The following is a 12213-nucleotide window of genomic DNA, read 5'->3' as shown; positions in this document are numbered from 1 at the left end:
AATGTTACAGATGTCTCAAGTTTTGAAGGAGCGTGCAATTGGCATGCTGACTTCAGGAATGTCCACCATAGCTGTTGCCAGAGAATGTAATGTTAATTTCTCTATCATAAGCTGCCTCCAACATTGTTTTAGAGAATTTGGCAGTATATCCAACCGGCCTTACAACCGCAGACCACGTGTACGGCGTAGCGTCAGCGATGGTTTTGCTGATGTCAACGTTGTGAACAGAGTGTCCCATGGTGGTGGTGGGGTTATGGTATGGGCAGGCATAAGCTACGGACAACGAACCCAGTTGCATTTTATCATGGCAATTTGAATGCACAGAGATACTGTGATGAGATCCTGAGGCCCATTGTCGTGCCATTCATCTGCCGCCATCACCTCATGTTTCAGCATTATAATGCATGGCCCCATGTCGCAAGGATCGGTAGACATTTCCTGGAAGCTAAAAATGTCCCAGTTCTTCCATGGCCTGCATACTCACCAGACATTTCACCCATTGAGCATGTTTGGGAGGGTCTGGATCGACGCGTAAGACGGCATGTTCCAGTTCCCGCCAATATCCAGCAACTTCGCACAGCCATTGAGGAGTGGGACAACATTCCACAGGCCACAATCAACAGCCTGATCAACTCTATGCGAAAGAGTGTCATGCTGCATGAGGCAAATGGTGGTCACACCAGATATTGACCATTTTTCTGATCCACGCCCCTACCTTTTTTAAGGTATCTGTGACCAACAGATGCATATCTGTATTCCCAGCCATGTGAAATCCATAGATTACGGCCTACTTTATTTATTTAAATTGACTGATTTCGTTATATGAACTGTAACTCAGTAAAATCTTTGAAATTGTTGCTCTTATATTTTTGTTCAGTACAGAACAGAATAGAAAATAAAAGGATAGAATGTATTATTTCCGGAAGACAAACACTGCAATTATTTAGTGTCTGGTAATATTTTTTACCATTACTTGATTGGTAGCGTAATATCCCAATGTTTCAAATAGAGAACTCAACCTCCTTTGTTCCTTGCTTACTGTACTGCCCCTTTAAAATAAGACATTTTAATCTAGGCGTGTTTCCTGCACCCATTGATCAGAAACGAGACAAACTCGCATCGCGTCCTGCGGGAAAGCAAAACCAACACACCTTATTTAGGCAACGATTATTTATGATATAGGCCTAATTTTTTAACATTTATTATTATGTCTTACTGAATAGACTAATATCAACATAAACCAAGCGATGACTGTCATGTGCCCACATGTATTATCAGTTTTATGGATGTCACTCGGTTAAGGTCCACGCTCCTGATGCGAGTAGCAAGACTGGATTTCTTTCCTTTGGGCCAAGAAGATCTGACTCAAACAAATTCCGTTATTAAAGGGCAGAATTTAGGATACTGATTACTGTTCTACTCTAGAATGGAAGCCCTCTGGCACTGGAAGGAGGTGGACGCACTGAAACGAGGAGAACTTTGATTGCCGAAAATATGGATAGATGCATGGATTTGTTAAAATGAATGACACGAACGACAAGTGCTTCACAATCATGTCATTTCAGAGCAACTGACGTGGAGTGTTCATAGGAATAGGCATATTTGTGAGCTGAATCGCCCGTTTAAAGTTGAAGGAAAAAACGGATCTCACGGATTTTTCCTGTCACAGGGAAATGTACTTTAGCGTATAATTTTCGTTTTGAAAGTCAAGTAAATATTGTAATTTACATACAGTGGCCTATAAACATATGTCACTATAGATTACTGAGTTGAACGAAAACTGTCAGTATGTCGGCGGTAATGATGACACGGAAGGTACGAAAATGGGAAAAGCTACCAGGGAAAAACACTTTCTGCTGTGATGGACGCGTAATGATGGCCCGGCAGAAAGGCGTCTTCTATCTAACCTTATTTCTCATCGTTGGCACCTGCTCCCTGTTCTTCGCATTCGAGTAAGTAGATCTGTTTATCCATTGTTTATTTGGGCGATGATCAAACAAGCAAGCAAGCTGTCAAAATGACGTTTCCCTAGGTGTGTAAAATGTTTTCTAGGATGAGGTACTTTTAGGGCCGCAAGTCCGATGAAACTAATAACCTGTAGTAGGCCTAAATATAGCCTTTATTTACCCTGCACCAAGCTATGAATTAAGTGATAAGGCGCATAAAATATTGAGAAAAATTCTCTCCACAAAAATCGTTGGCTGAGTGGTATCAGACAGGAACCATTATTGATTAATATATAGTCATGCATATTTAAATATTGAATTCCCTTACTGTCCAGTGAAATGGGCCCTTGCTCAACATTAAGCATTGCCTTTCAGAACATAATAATAATAAAACGTCAACCTAGCTTTACAGGCTGGTCTCATAGACGACGCAACATAGTAAGTGTAAATCCGTAACACTCAAATTAGTAGTATATGTTTAGTAGGGCTACATATGACAGAAGTTGATTGTGGTGGATGAAATCTAGGTAACAAAGGTTGCATGTTTGAATCTCATCATGGACAACTTCAGCTTTTTAGCTAATTACCAATTTTTCTACTACTTGCTACTTTGCAACTACTTAGTATGTTAGCTAACCCTTCCCCTAACTGTAACCCTTTAACCTAGTGGAGCTAGCTGGCCAGGTGTTTTACAACTGAGGTTTCAGAGTGAAACCGTAGCCCCCCAGAAACAGACTGGCTAAAGAGCAGTTCGGGCAATGCCTTGTCAGTGTGCCTGTCTAAATATTTTTTTGTTTGTTGCAGAATTATCATTAATTAATTTAAAAAAATGGGGGGCCTCAAGGAAAAGTGGTCCAGTGTGTCCAGGCTGATTACTAGTTTTGCACTCCCCTTATAAATACAAAATGTTTCCCTCCATGAAATGTATTGCATGATATTCTAACAGCTGGAATCAAGTTTTTCCAAGTGCTTCTACTGGATAGGGACCATCACTGCTAGGCTTCTTGGCCTAATGTAATCATCCAGTGGACTGCTGAGGGGAGCTACAGCAGTGGCTGCAGACTGGAGCTCCCTGGGGCCTCTGAACCTACATTAGTGACTGTGGACTGCAGCTCCCTGAGGCCTCTGGCCTTACAGTAAATGTGCAGCCCTTTCCATCGCTGTGTGCGCTCAATGGGAGTCTGGGTCGTGTTCATTAGGCACCAAATGTAAGAAAACGGACTGAAACAGGGAGTGGCTATATCTGGACTCGTCCAATCAATAACGCTCAATTTAATTTTACATTATTGAAACGTTTTGGCCTAATAAACAGAACATAGGGAAATGTTGTCCGCCCCTGGGCTGGAGTGGAGACTGATATTGCTGATCCCACTAGTTTAGCGCCTGAGGTTGGACCAGGCCCAACAGTAACTAATGGCCAGATCACCAGCACACTACGTTCGTATTACAATTGCCCCATAATTATCCCTCATGGGGAGGACTGAATATTAACATAGAGATTGAGCTGGGGAACAGGGGCTGTAATTCAAAACTCCATTACGGAGCAATTTGAGCCATATCAGATCTAGCCCCTTGACAGGCTAATGACAATTTGCTGAAGAAAGAGGCACAGTGGTTTTCATGCTTTTCAGGAGTCATGTTTGAGAGAGTAGCTCACTACCACTAACCAACATCTAGTCACTGCTCTACCGGAAACTGAAGTGATAGCTGGGATCTTTCACTTCCACAACAAAAAAAATTAAATGTACTTACACAGTGGTTCCCAAACTTTTTATAGTCCCGTACCCCTTCAAACATTTAACCTGCAGCTGCGTACCCCCTCTAGCACCAGGGTCAGCACACTCTCAAATGTTGTTTTTTGCCATCATTGTACGCCTGCCCCACACACTATACGATACATGTAGTACTGCTGGTAGTAGCAGTACTACCAGTAGAGCTGGTATGTGTCTCTATGGACGCGGGCCTTACTTTTATTTAACCATTTTATCAATTTTGGAGCAAATGGAATGAGCAGCAGCTACGCTTTGGCTACATACGGACTCTTAGTGGAATTCCCGCTAGAGGGTAACGGTTGATGTGATTGGATGTTAATTATTTGACTAGGCTACCTGTATTTGACATTGTTTTTATTTCGCTGAACACTAGATGGTTTAATTTTATTTTTGGCAGTGAAACATGGCCACTATGGCGAGGGGGGGATTGATTGTAAATGTGAAGGTGAATCACATTGGGAATACCTGTCCTAACACATAGATGTCTAAATCTTAAAATGCCCATGGATCATGGGCCAAACAAATCAAAATCTGCACCTAAAGAGAGACATCTATATAGACAGGACTTCTCCAATTCCCACGGATCTGGCCTTGTCCCATGAGCTATTTGGACTGTATGTACAGTACCAGTCAAAAGTTTGGACACCTACTCATTCAAGGGTTTTTCTGTATTTAAAAATATATATATATTTGACATTGTATAATAGTGAAGACATCAAAACTATGAAATAACACATACAGAATCATGTAGTAACCAAAAAAGTATTAAACAAATATAGTTTATATTTGAGATTCTTCAAAGTAGCCACCCTTTGGCTTGATGATAGCTTTGCACACTCTTGACATTCTCTCAACCAGCTTCATGAGGTAGTGCCTTGTTAAAAGTTAATTTGTTGAATTTCTTTCCTCCTTAATGCGTTTGAGCCAATCACTTGTGTTGTGACAAGGTAGGGGTGGTATAAAGAAGATGGCCCTATTGGTGAAAGACCAAGTCCATATTATGACAAGAACAGCTCAAATAAGCAAACTGAAGCGATAGTCCATCATTAGTTTAAGACATGGTCAGTCAATCTGGAACATTTCAAGAAGTTTCTTCAAGTGCAGTCGCAAAAACCATCAAGCACTATGATGAAACTAGCTCTCATGAGGACCGCCACAGGAAAGGAAGACCCAGAGGTACGTGCCTCTGCTGCAGAGGACAAGTTGATTAGAGTTAACTGCACCTCAGATTGCAGCCCAAATATATGCGTCATAGAGTTCAAGTAACCGACACATCTCAACATCAACTGTTCAGAGGAGGCTGCGTAAATCAGGCCTTCATGGTCGAATTGCTGCAAATAAACCACTACTAAAGGACACCAACGAGAGGAAGAGACTTGCTTGGGCCAAAAAACACGAGTAATGGACATTAGACCGGTGGAAATCTGTCCTTTTGATCTGATGAGTCCAAATTTGAGATTTTTGGTTCCAACCGCCGTGTCTTTGTGAGACGCAGAGTAGGTGAACGGATGATCTCCGCATGTGTGGTTCCTACCGTGAAGCGTGGAGAAGGTGGTGTGGGGGTGCTTTGCTGGGGACACTGTTGGTGATTTATTTAGAATTCAAGGCACACTTAACCAGCATGGCTACCACAGCATTCTGCAGCGATACACCATCCCATCTGGTTTGCTCTTAGTGGGACTCTCATTTGTTTTTCAGCAGGACAATGACCCAACACGCCTCCAGACTGTAAAGGCTATTTAACCAAGGAGGAGGGTGATGGAGTGCTGCATCAGATGACCTGGCCTCCACAATCACCTGACCTCAACCCAATTGAGATGGTTTGGGATGAGTTGGACCGCAGAGTGAAGAAAAAGCAGCGAACACGTGCTCCGCATATGTGGGAACTTCTTCAAGACAGTTGGAAAAGCATTCCAGGTGAAGCTGGTTGAGACAATGCTAAGTGTGCAAAGCTGTCATCAAGGCAAAGGGTGGCTACTTTGAAGAATCTCAAATATAAAATACATTTTGATTTGTGTAACACTTTTTTTTTTTGCTTACATGCTACTTACTAAGTGTTATTTCATAGTTTTGATGTCTTCACTATTATTCTACTCTGTAGAAAATGGTCAAAATAAAGAAAAACCCTTGAATGAGTAGGTGTGTCCAAACTTTTGACTGGTACTGTATGTCCTTTATGGACTGTATGTCATGATAATAGGAGTTGGCTACAGCACATGGAGTTATGGAATGAGGTTGCCATGGATCATCTATGGGACAGATTCTGCAGCTGGACACGGAGGGTCTGTGATTATCTGTTGTATCTGGCAACAGTTTGACATTCCTCATTTAGCAAGAATGTTACTAATATTTCTGTAGACTAAACTACTAGTCGTATGTGAGTAAGGAAACAATGATGGAAACCACTTTTGATGGCTGTGCTTTCATGGTTTACACCAATAGGATACTGGTCAGGATAATCATCACTGGTGTAGCATCCTCTTTACGCTGAATATATGTAGTCGTTTTCAGAGGGGAGACAGATCTAACCATGGGTTTGTTCTTTAGGCACCAAACTAAAGAAAACGGCCTGAATCTGAGTGAAACTGAGAGGTCCTATCTGAGCTTGGCCATGAACAAATGCTCGTGTTCATTTTCCATTTTCGTTTGCAAACTGTTTTGCTTTGTGTACCGTAACAAACACAACCCAGTTCTGACAGCTCAAGGTCAACAACTTTAGAGGAATCCTACGATTATATGACTCTAGGAGATCCAGCTTAGTTATCCTCCCACTAATTATATTGATGTTTGTCCGTGAAGATCCAAAACACACATTTCTTCCTTGGGAATCAATTCACTGCATTAAGGCCAGGTTCCTTTCATGTTCGTTTTTGGATTAGAAAGTAGCAACAGGGCATAGATTGGAGGACAGAGAGGCAGTGTACTCTGAGCAGGCTGGACCCAGTCCAGGAACAACCAACCAACTGGGTAAACCTCTACTTATCACCAACCATCAGCAGTCTAGTGAGGGAGGCTCCCCCTGAAGAGTAGCTGCCCTACAAATGAGCAACACCTACACAAAACAGGTGTTGTAGGATGAAGCAATCTCCATGCTTTTGTTCCTTTTTCCAGCATTGATTTGTACAACATTATTGTGTGGTCTTTGTATGTTTTGCAACAAACAGAAATTAGCATTTCTTATTGGTCCAGGTCCCTAATTTTCTGTATTTTTTTCCTTCTGTTTGATGCTTAATGAACAGGCTCAGGCTTTGATAGTCATTTGGCTCTGTGAACTGAAGGCCTGGCTGCTGCTGTACAAGTCCTCATGGGGGTGGCTAGTCTAGCAGAGCGGCCCCTGGCTTCTCCCGGTCAGATCCCTCAAATATATTGTGTGTGGCTCGGGAGGGGTCGAGATCGTGCTGACCTTAGTGTTACTCTGGCCAGAGGATATCTAGTAACAGAACTGAGGTCCCCCCGGGTATCCATCTTCCCCTCTGTGTGTATGTCTCCAAATCAGCAAATGAAATGTGTTTTATGATTGAACAGGTAAAGGTAGTCACTCCCTGGTTGTCTGTTTTCTTCTTCATTTTGGTGTCTAATGAACACAACCCAGTCAGTGCCCTGATTTCATATTTAGAACCTACTGTATCTATTTCCAATTATCATGAAGTAGTCTTTGTTCCCTGAAAGATTTCTTGTTTAAGGTTTTGTGTTATTAGGGAGAGTGAATTTCAGTGAAATTATCCTGTTCATAGCTAGGGAGAGACACACTTTACATGTTTTTCACCTCCATCCAAGTGCTTTGAAATGGATGACGCATGCCACCATTCTCCCAAGAAATGTCTGATATCACTTTAAAAGACTCAGGTGTGCGGTACTGCCTCATTGCCACTCTGGCAGCATTTTGGGTCTTAAGGTTTCGGTCCCTTCTCAATTTTCAGATCAATATGGTGTGCGTCCCAAATGGCACTCCACTGGGCCCTGGTCAGAAGTAGTGCACTATAGGGGAAAGGGTGCCATTTGGAACACAGGCATTGTATTGCAGTGGCTTGTTGGGTTCTTATTAATTCTCCACACTACTATGTTCCTTTTTCCTCTCTCTGTCAGAGGTCACTGATGTGGTATTTCATGGAATCACATCGTTGTGATCTGATTTATTAATGAATCACTTTGTTCTGCTCCACTGTTACAACTTTTTGTTGCTGATGCAACTTGTTTCTGAATATTTAATATCAGACAGTTTTCAATTCCAACTGGTTTTAAAATGACTGCCCATTTAGTTGATTGTCCTTAAGTTGAGTAACCAATTGTAGTGTTATTTTTTTTAGAGTTCATTATTATACACTGCTCAAAAAAATAAAGGGAACACTTAAACAACACAATGTAACTCCAAGTCAATCACACTTCTGTGAAATCAAACTGTCCACTTAGGAAGCAACACTGATTGACAATAAAATTCACATGCTGTTGTGTAAATGGAATAGACAACAGGTGGAAATTATTGCCAATTAGCAAGACACCCCCAATAAAGGAGTGGTTCTGCAGGTGTGGCCCACAGACCACTTCTCAGTTCCTATGCTTCCTGGCTGATGTTTTGGTCACTTTTGAATGCTGGCGGTGCTTTCACTCTAGTGGTAGCATGAGACGGAGTCTACAACCCACACAAGTGGCTCAGGTAGTGCAGCTCATCCAGGATGGCACATCAATGCGAGCTGTGGCAAGGTTTGCTGTGTCTGTCAGCGTAGTGTCCAGAGCATGGAGGCGCTACCAGGAGACAGGCCAGTACATCAGGAGACGTGGAGGAGGCTGTAGGAGGGCAACAACCCAGCAGTAGGACCGCTACCTCCGCCTTTGTGCAAGGAGGCGCACTGCCAGAGCCCTGCAAAATGACCTCCAGCAGGCCACAAATGTGCATGTGTCTGCTCAAATGGTCAGAAACAGACTCCATGAGGGTGGTATGAGGGCCCGACGTCCACAGGTGGGGGTTGTGCTTACAGCCCAACACCGTGCAGGACGTTTGGCATTTGCCAGAGAACACCAAGATTGGCAAATTCGCCACTGGCGCCCTATGCTCTTCACAGATGAAAGCAGGTTCACACTGAGCACGTGACAGAGTCTGGAGACGCTGTGGAGAACGTTCTGCTGCCTGCAACATCCTCCAGCATGACCGGTTTGGCGGTGGGTCAGTCATGGTGTGGGGTGGCATTTCTTTGGGGGTCCGCACAGCCCTCCATGTGCTCGCCAGAGGTAGCCTGACTGCCATTAGGTACCGAGGTGAGATCCTCAGACCCCTTGTGAGACCATATGCTGGTGCGGTTGGCCCTGGGTTCCTCCTAATGCAAGACAATGCTAGACCTCATGTGGCTGGAGTGTGTCAGCAGTTCCTGCAAGAGGAAGGCATTGATGCTATGGACTGGCCCGCCCGTTCCCCAGACCTGAATCCAATTGAGCACATCTGGAACATGTCTCGCTCCATCCACCAACGCCACGTTGCACCACAGACTGTCCAAGAGCATGCCCAGGCGTTGTAGGGAGGTCATACAGGCACGTGGAGGCCACACACACTACTGAGCCTCATTTTGACTTGTTTTAAGGACATTACATCAAAGTTGGATCAGCCTGTAGTGTGGTTTTCCACTTTAATTTTGAGTGTGACTCCAAATCCAGACCTCCCTGGGTTGATAAATTGGATTTCCATTGATTATTTTTGTGTGATTTTGTTGTCAGCACATTCAACTATGTAAAGAAAAAAGTATTTAATAAGATTATTTATTTCATTCAGATCTAGGATGTGTTGTTTAAGTGTTCCCTTTATTTTTTTGAGCAGTATATATTGATGTCACTAAACTGCACCCTTACTGTAGGTTGGGGTTCCTTTCTTATTGTTCAAAGGGCAATGTCCAGCCAGCACTTTGAGGTCTTATACTTGTGGCAATTCTTGGTCTCAAGCCAATATGTCATGAAGACAACCGGGCACAAACCTTGGTAAGTTCAGATAGGAGATTTATGTCTAGAACAAACATGACATGTAGAATAAGGAGTCACATACTACCTGCAGAACATGCCTCAGTTGTTGCTGAGATGACTGTGGCTTAGAGATCACTAGGGACTTTGGTCAGAATATACAGCGGTGAATATTATGGAACTATTTCCTGGGTCAGAGAACTGTTTACTGTGTGTGTGAGACCTTACAAAAGAGAGAAGTTACACAGCAGGCCTACTGCAGATCTGCTAGCGCAGCAATATAGTACATAATTCATTGTTATTGTGATTCACTTCTGCTCTCCAACAGACAGCTAACGCCGGTGTTATGACTTCATAAAGGCTGGGTATGAGATATTCAGTGAAGGCAAATGTCAGGAGTGGCTAAGGCATGACATATTCCTTGGTTCTACTTTTTTAAGGCTGCAACGTCTCTACGTTAGAGGCCTCTCCATCTCCACTCTTGAAATGCATCATCGGACGGTTTCCCAGACACAGATTAAGCCTAGTCCTGGGCTAAAAAGCAGAAAATTGGGCAGAAAAGTCTCAAACTGAGAATTGCACCCGTTTCATGGACACCTCAACTAAAGTTGAAGAGAACCACAAAAATATTATTTCTTACTTCTTGTTACTTAACAAGTCCTGTACCTATCCTCTTATCAGTGTTTTGAGTGTGAAGTTAAATGGTTTAAAGTCTGGATTCAAGAGCCCTCAATCAAATGTCCCTTCCCCTCCAGTGGTTAAAAGTTAACAGTAGTGTTTACTCTGCATCTGTTACCTATTATAATTGATACCAGGTAGAGCCAGTGGTTGATATGTTAGCTCAGCTTTCAATGTATGAAAAATAACTGGCTGTTACAAGCCTCATGTGTTAGGAAAGTGTGTGACAAATTGTACAGGTTCTATGGCATGCAGGTTGGGCTCAAGGCCCAATTTTAAAGGGATAGTTCAGAGAAATTGCATATTTGGATATCTTAAAGGAATTTTGTTGTTCAATGGCTTAGTTTGATGTTATTTTGAGATGACTTGAGAGCATAAATATAGCCTACTTTGAACACTAATTTGAGGAGCCTTTCTCGCCGACGACAACGGGTAAGAGAAAGAACAAACAAGGAATATATGAAAACATATATTAAAGGCCCAATGCAGTCAAACGAGATTTCCAGTTTTTTATATATTTTTCCACACTGAGGTCAGGTACGAATATTGCTAAATTGTGAAAATTAGGATAATGCCTTTTTTATTTAGTTTTTCAATTTTATGATATTTATTTTTTCAATTTGTATTTATAATTTTTTTAAGTGTAAGATCTGTTTGAAAAGACTGCCTGAAATGTTGCCTGTTTTGGAGGGAGGGAGTTGTAGCCTGCCTTGTGATATCACCAGCTGGTAAATTAGGTTGTGTCTACAGTTACATGCGACTTCGGCTATGAGAACACAAAGTTTTCATTGAAAAGACTGGTCTAGACACACAAAAGTCGCATTGTGGTCTGATTATGTTCAGATCTGTCTGACTACTTCAGGAGGTGGTCAGGGATGCATTGTGTGGGGATTTCTCCTCAATCTGGATTCTACCAGAACTCCATTATCAGAATACTAAAGCTGCATGAACTGGCAAGTCCAGAGACAGCCTTAGTTAATAGACCAATAAGAGTTCCAAACCCCTCGGCCAATAACAGCTAGTTTTCAGTTTTCCCCTCACTCAGACCACTCCCAGACAGTCCTAGCAAAATTCTTGCTTGAGAAATGGCTATTTTTGTTTCTTTTTCACCATGTTTTCAATTAAAAATCACAATAAGGTGCTTAATTATAACCCAGCAAGGATGTGATGTTGAGATAAAAATGGCTGCATTGGACCTTTTTTAAGAAAATGAAATTCAATCATATTGAGAGATTTTCAGAAGGCAAATAATACTGAACACAGAATCTGACAATGAGTGTTGAGTCTGAATGTGAATAATTACGCTGTTGATGGAAAAACTGAAATGGCAAAATGAAAAGGGCCATGCTTAAATTTGACTGGTTTATCGCATTGTTTAAAAAAAATTAAACAAAGCTCTGGCCATCTGCCTCAGGGCTTAAACTAGTGGAAATATATATTGATTGGATGGATCTCTGCTCCTTTTCATTTTTCCATTAGTGTTGAAAAGGTAGCCTGGTCCCAGATCTGTTTGTGCTGTCTTTCCAACTCCTATGGTCATTGTCAAGGCAAAGGAGTTGGACACAGCGCAAACAGATGTGGAACCAGACTATTAAATAGGTACTGGGGGGAAACGTATGGCACCAGTATGCACACTTACCTGTCTAATCTACATAGTGGGGCAAAAGGCACTAAGAGTTCAAAGGAATAAATCCTGAAGTCAAGTCAATCTCCGTAATGTGAAAGGAACAGGTAGACTTTGTCACCCTGTGTTTTGTTGACTCACTCTTGTACACTGTAGCTACACCCCTCCCCATACTCCTATTCCTCCCTCTTACCGAACATTTTCACTATGGTGTTTGAGTCAGCATAAAATGGCACCCAAACAAAAAGAG

The 12213-nt window shown here is 42.3% G+C and overlaps 1 protein-coding gene across 2 annotated transcripts in view; it reads left to right on the top strand.

Annotated features, from left to right (window-relative positions):
- Positions 1-1074: 1074 nt before the first annotated feature.
- LOC115170160 (palmitoyltransferase ZDHHC9) overlaps positions 1075-12213 on the top strand; it is a 44787-nt gene continuing 33648 nt past the window's right edge. For both annotated transcript variants that reach the window (XR_003870976.1, XM_029726506.1), the window contains exon 1: positions 1075-1952. Coding sequence is in view for 1 of the 2 variants with exons in the window: in XM_029726506.1 (XP_029582366.1) it covers positions 1789-1952 (164 nt within the window). In the remaining variant the exon portion in view is untranslated. The remainder of the gene's footprint in view (positions 1953-12213) is intronic.

The sequence above is a fragment of the Salmo trutta genome, chromosome 3 (assembly GCF_901001165.1).
Source record: "Salmo trutta chromosome 3, fSalTru1.1, whole genome shotgun sequence".
Taxonomy (NCBI): Eukaryota; Metazoa; Chordata; class Actinopteri; order Salmoniformes; family Salmonidae; genus Salmo; species Salmo trutta.
This window is presented reverse-complemented; position numbering and strand designations above follow the sequence as displayed.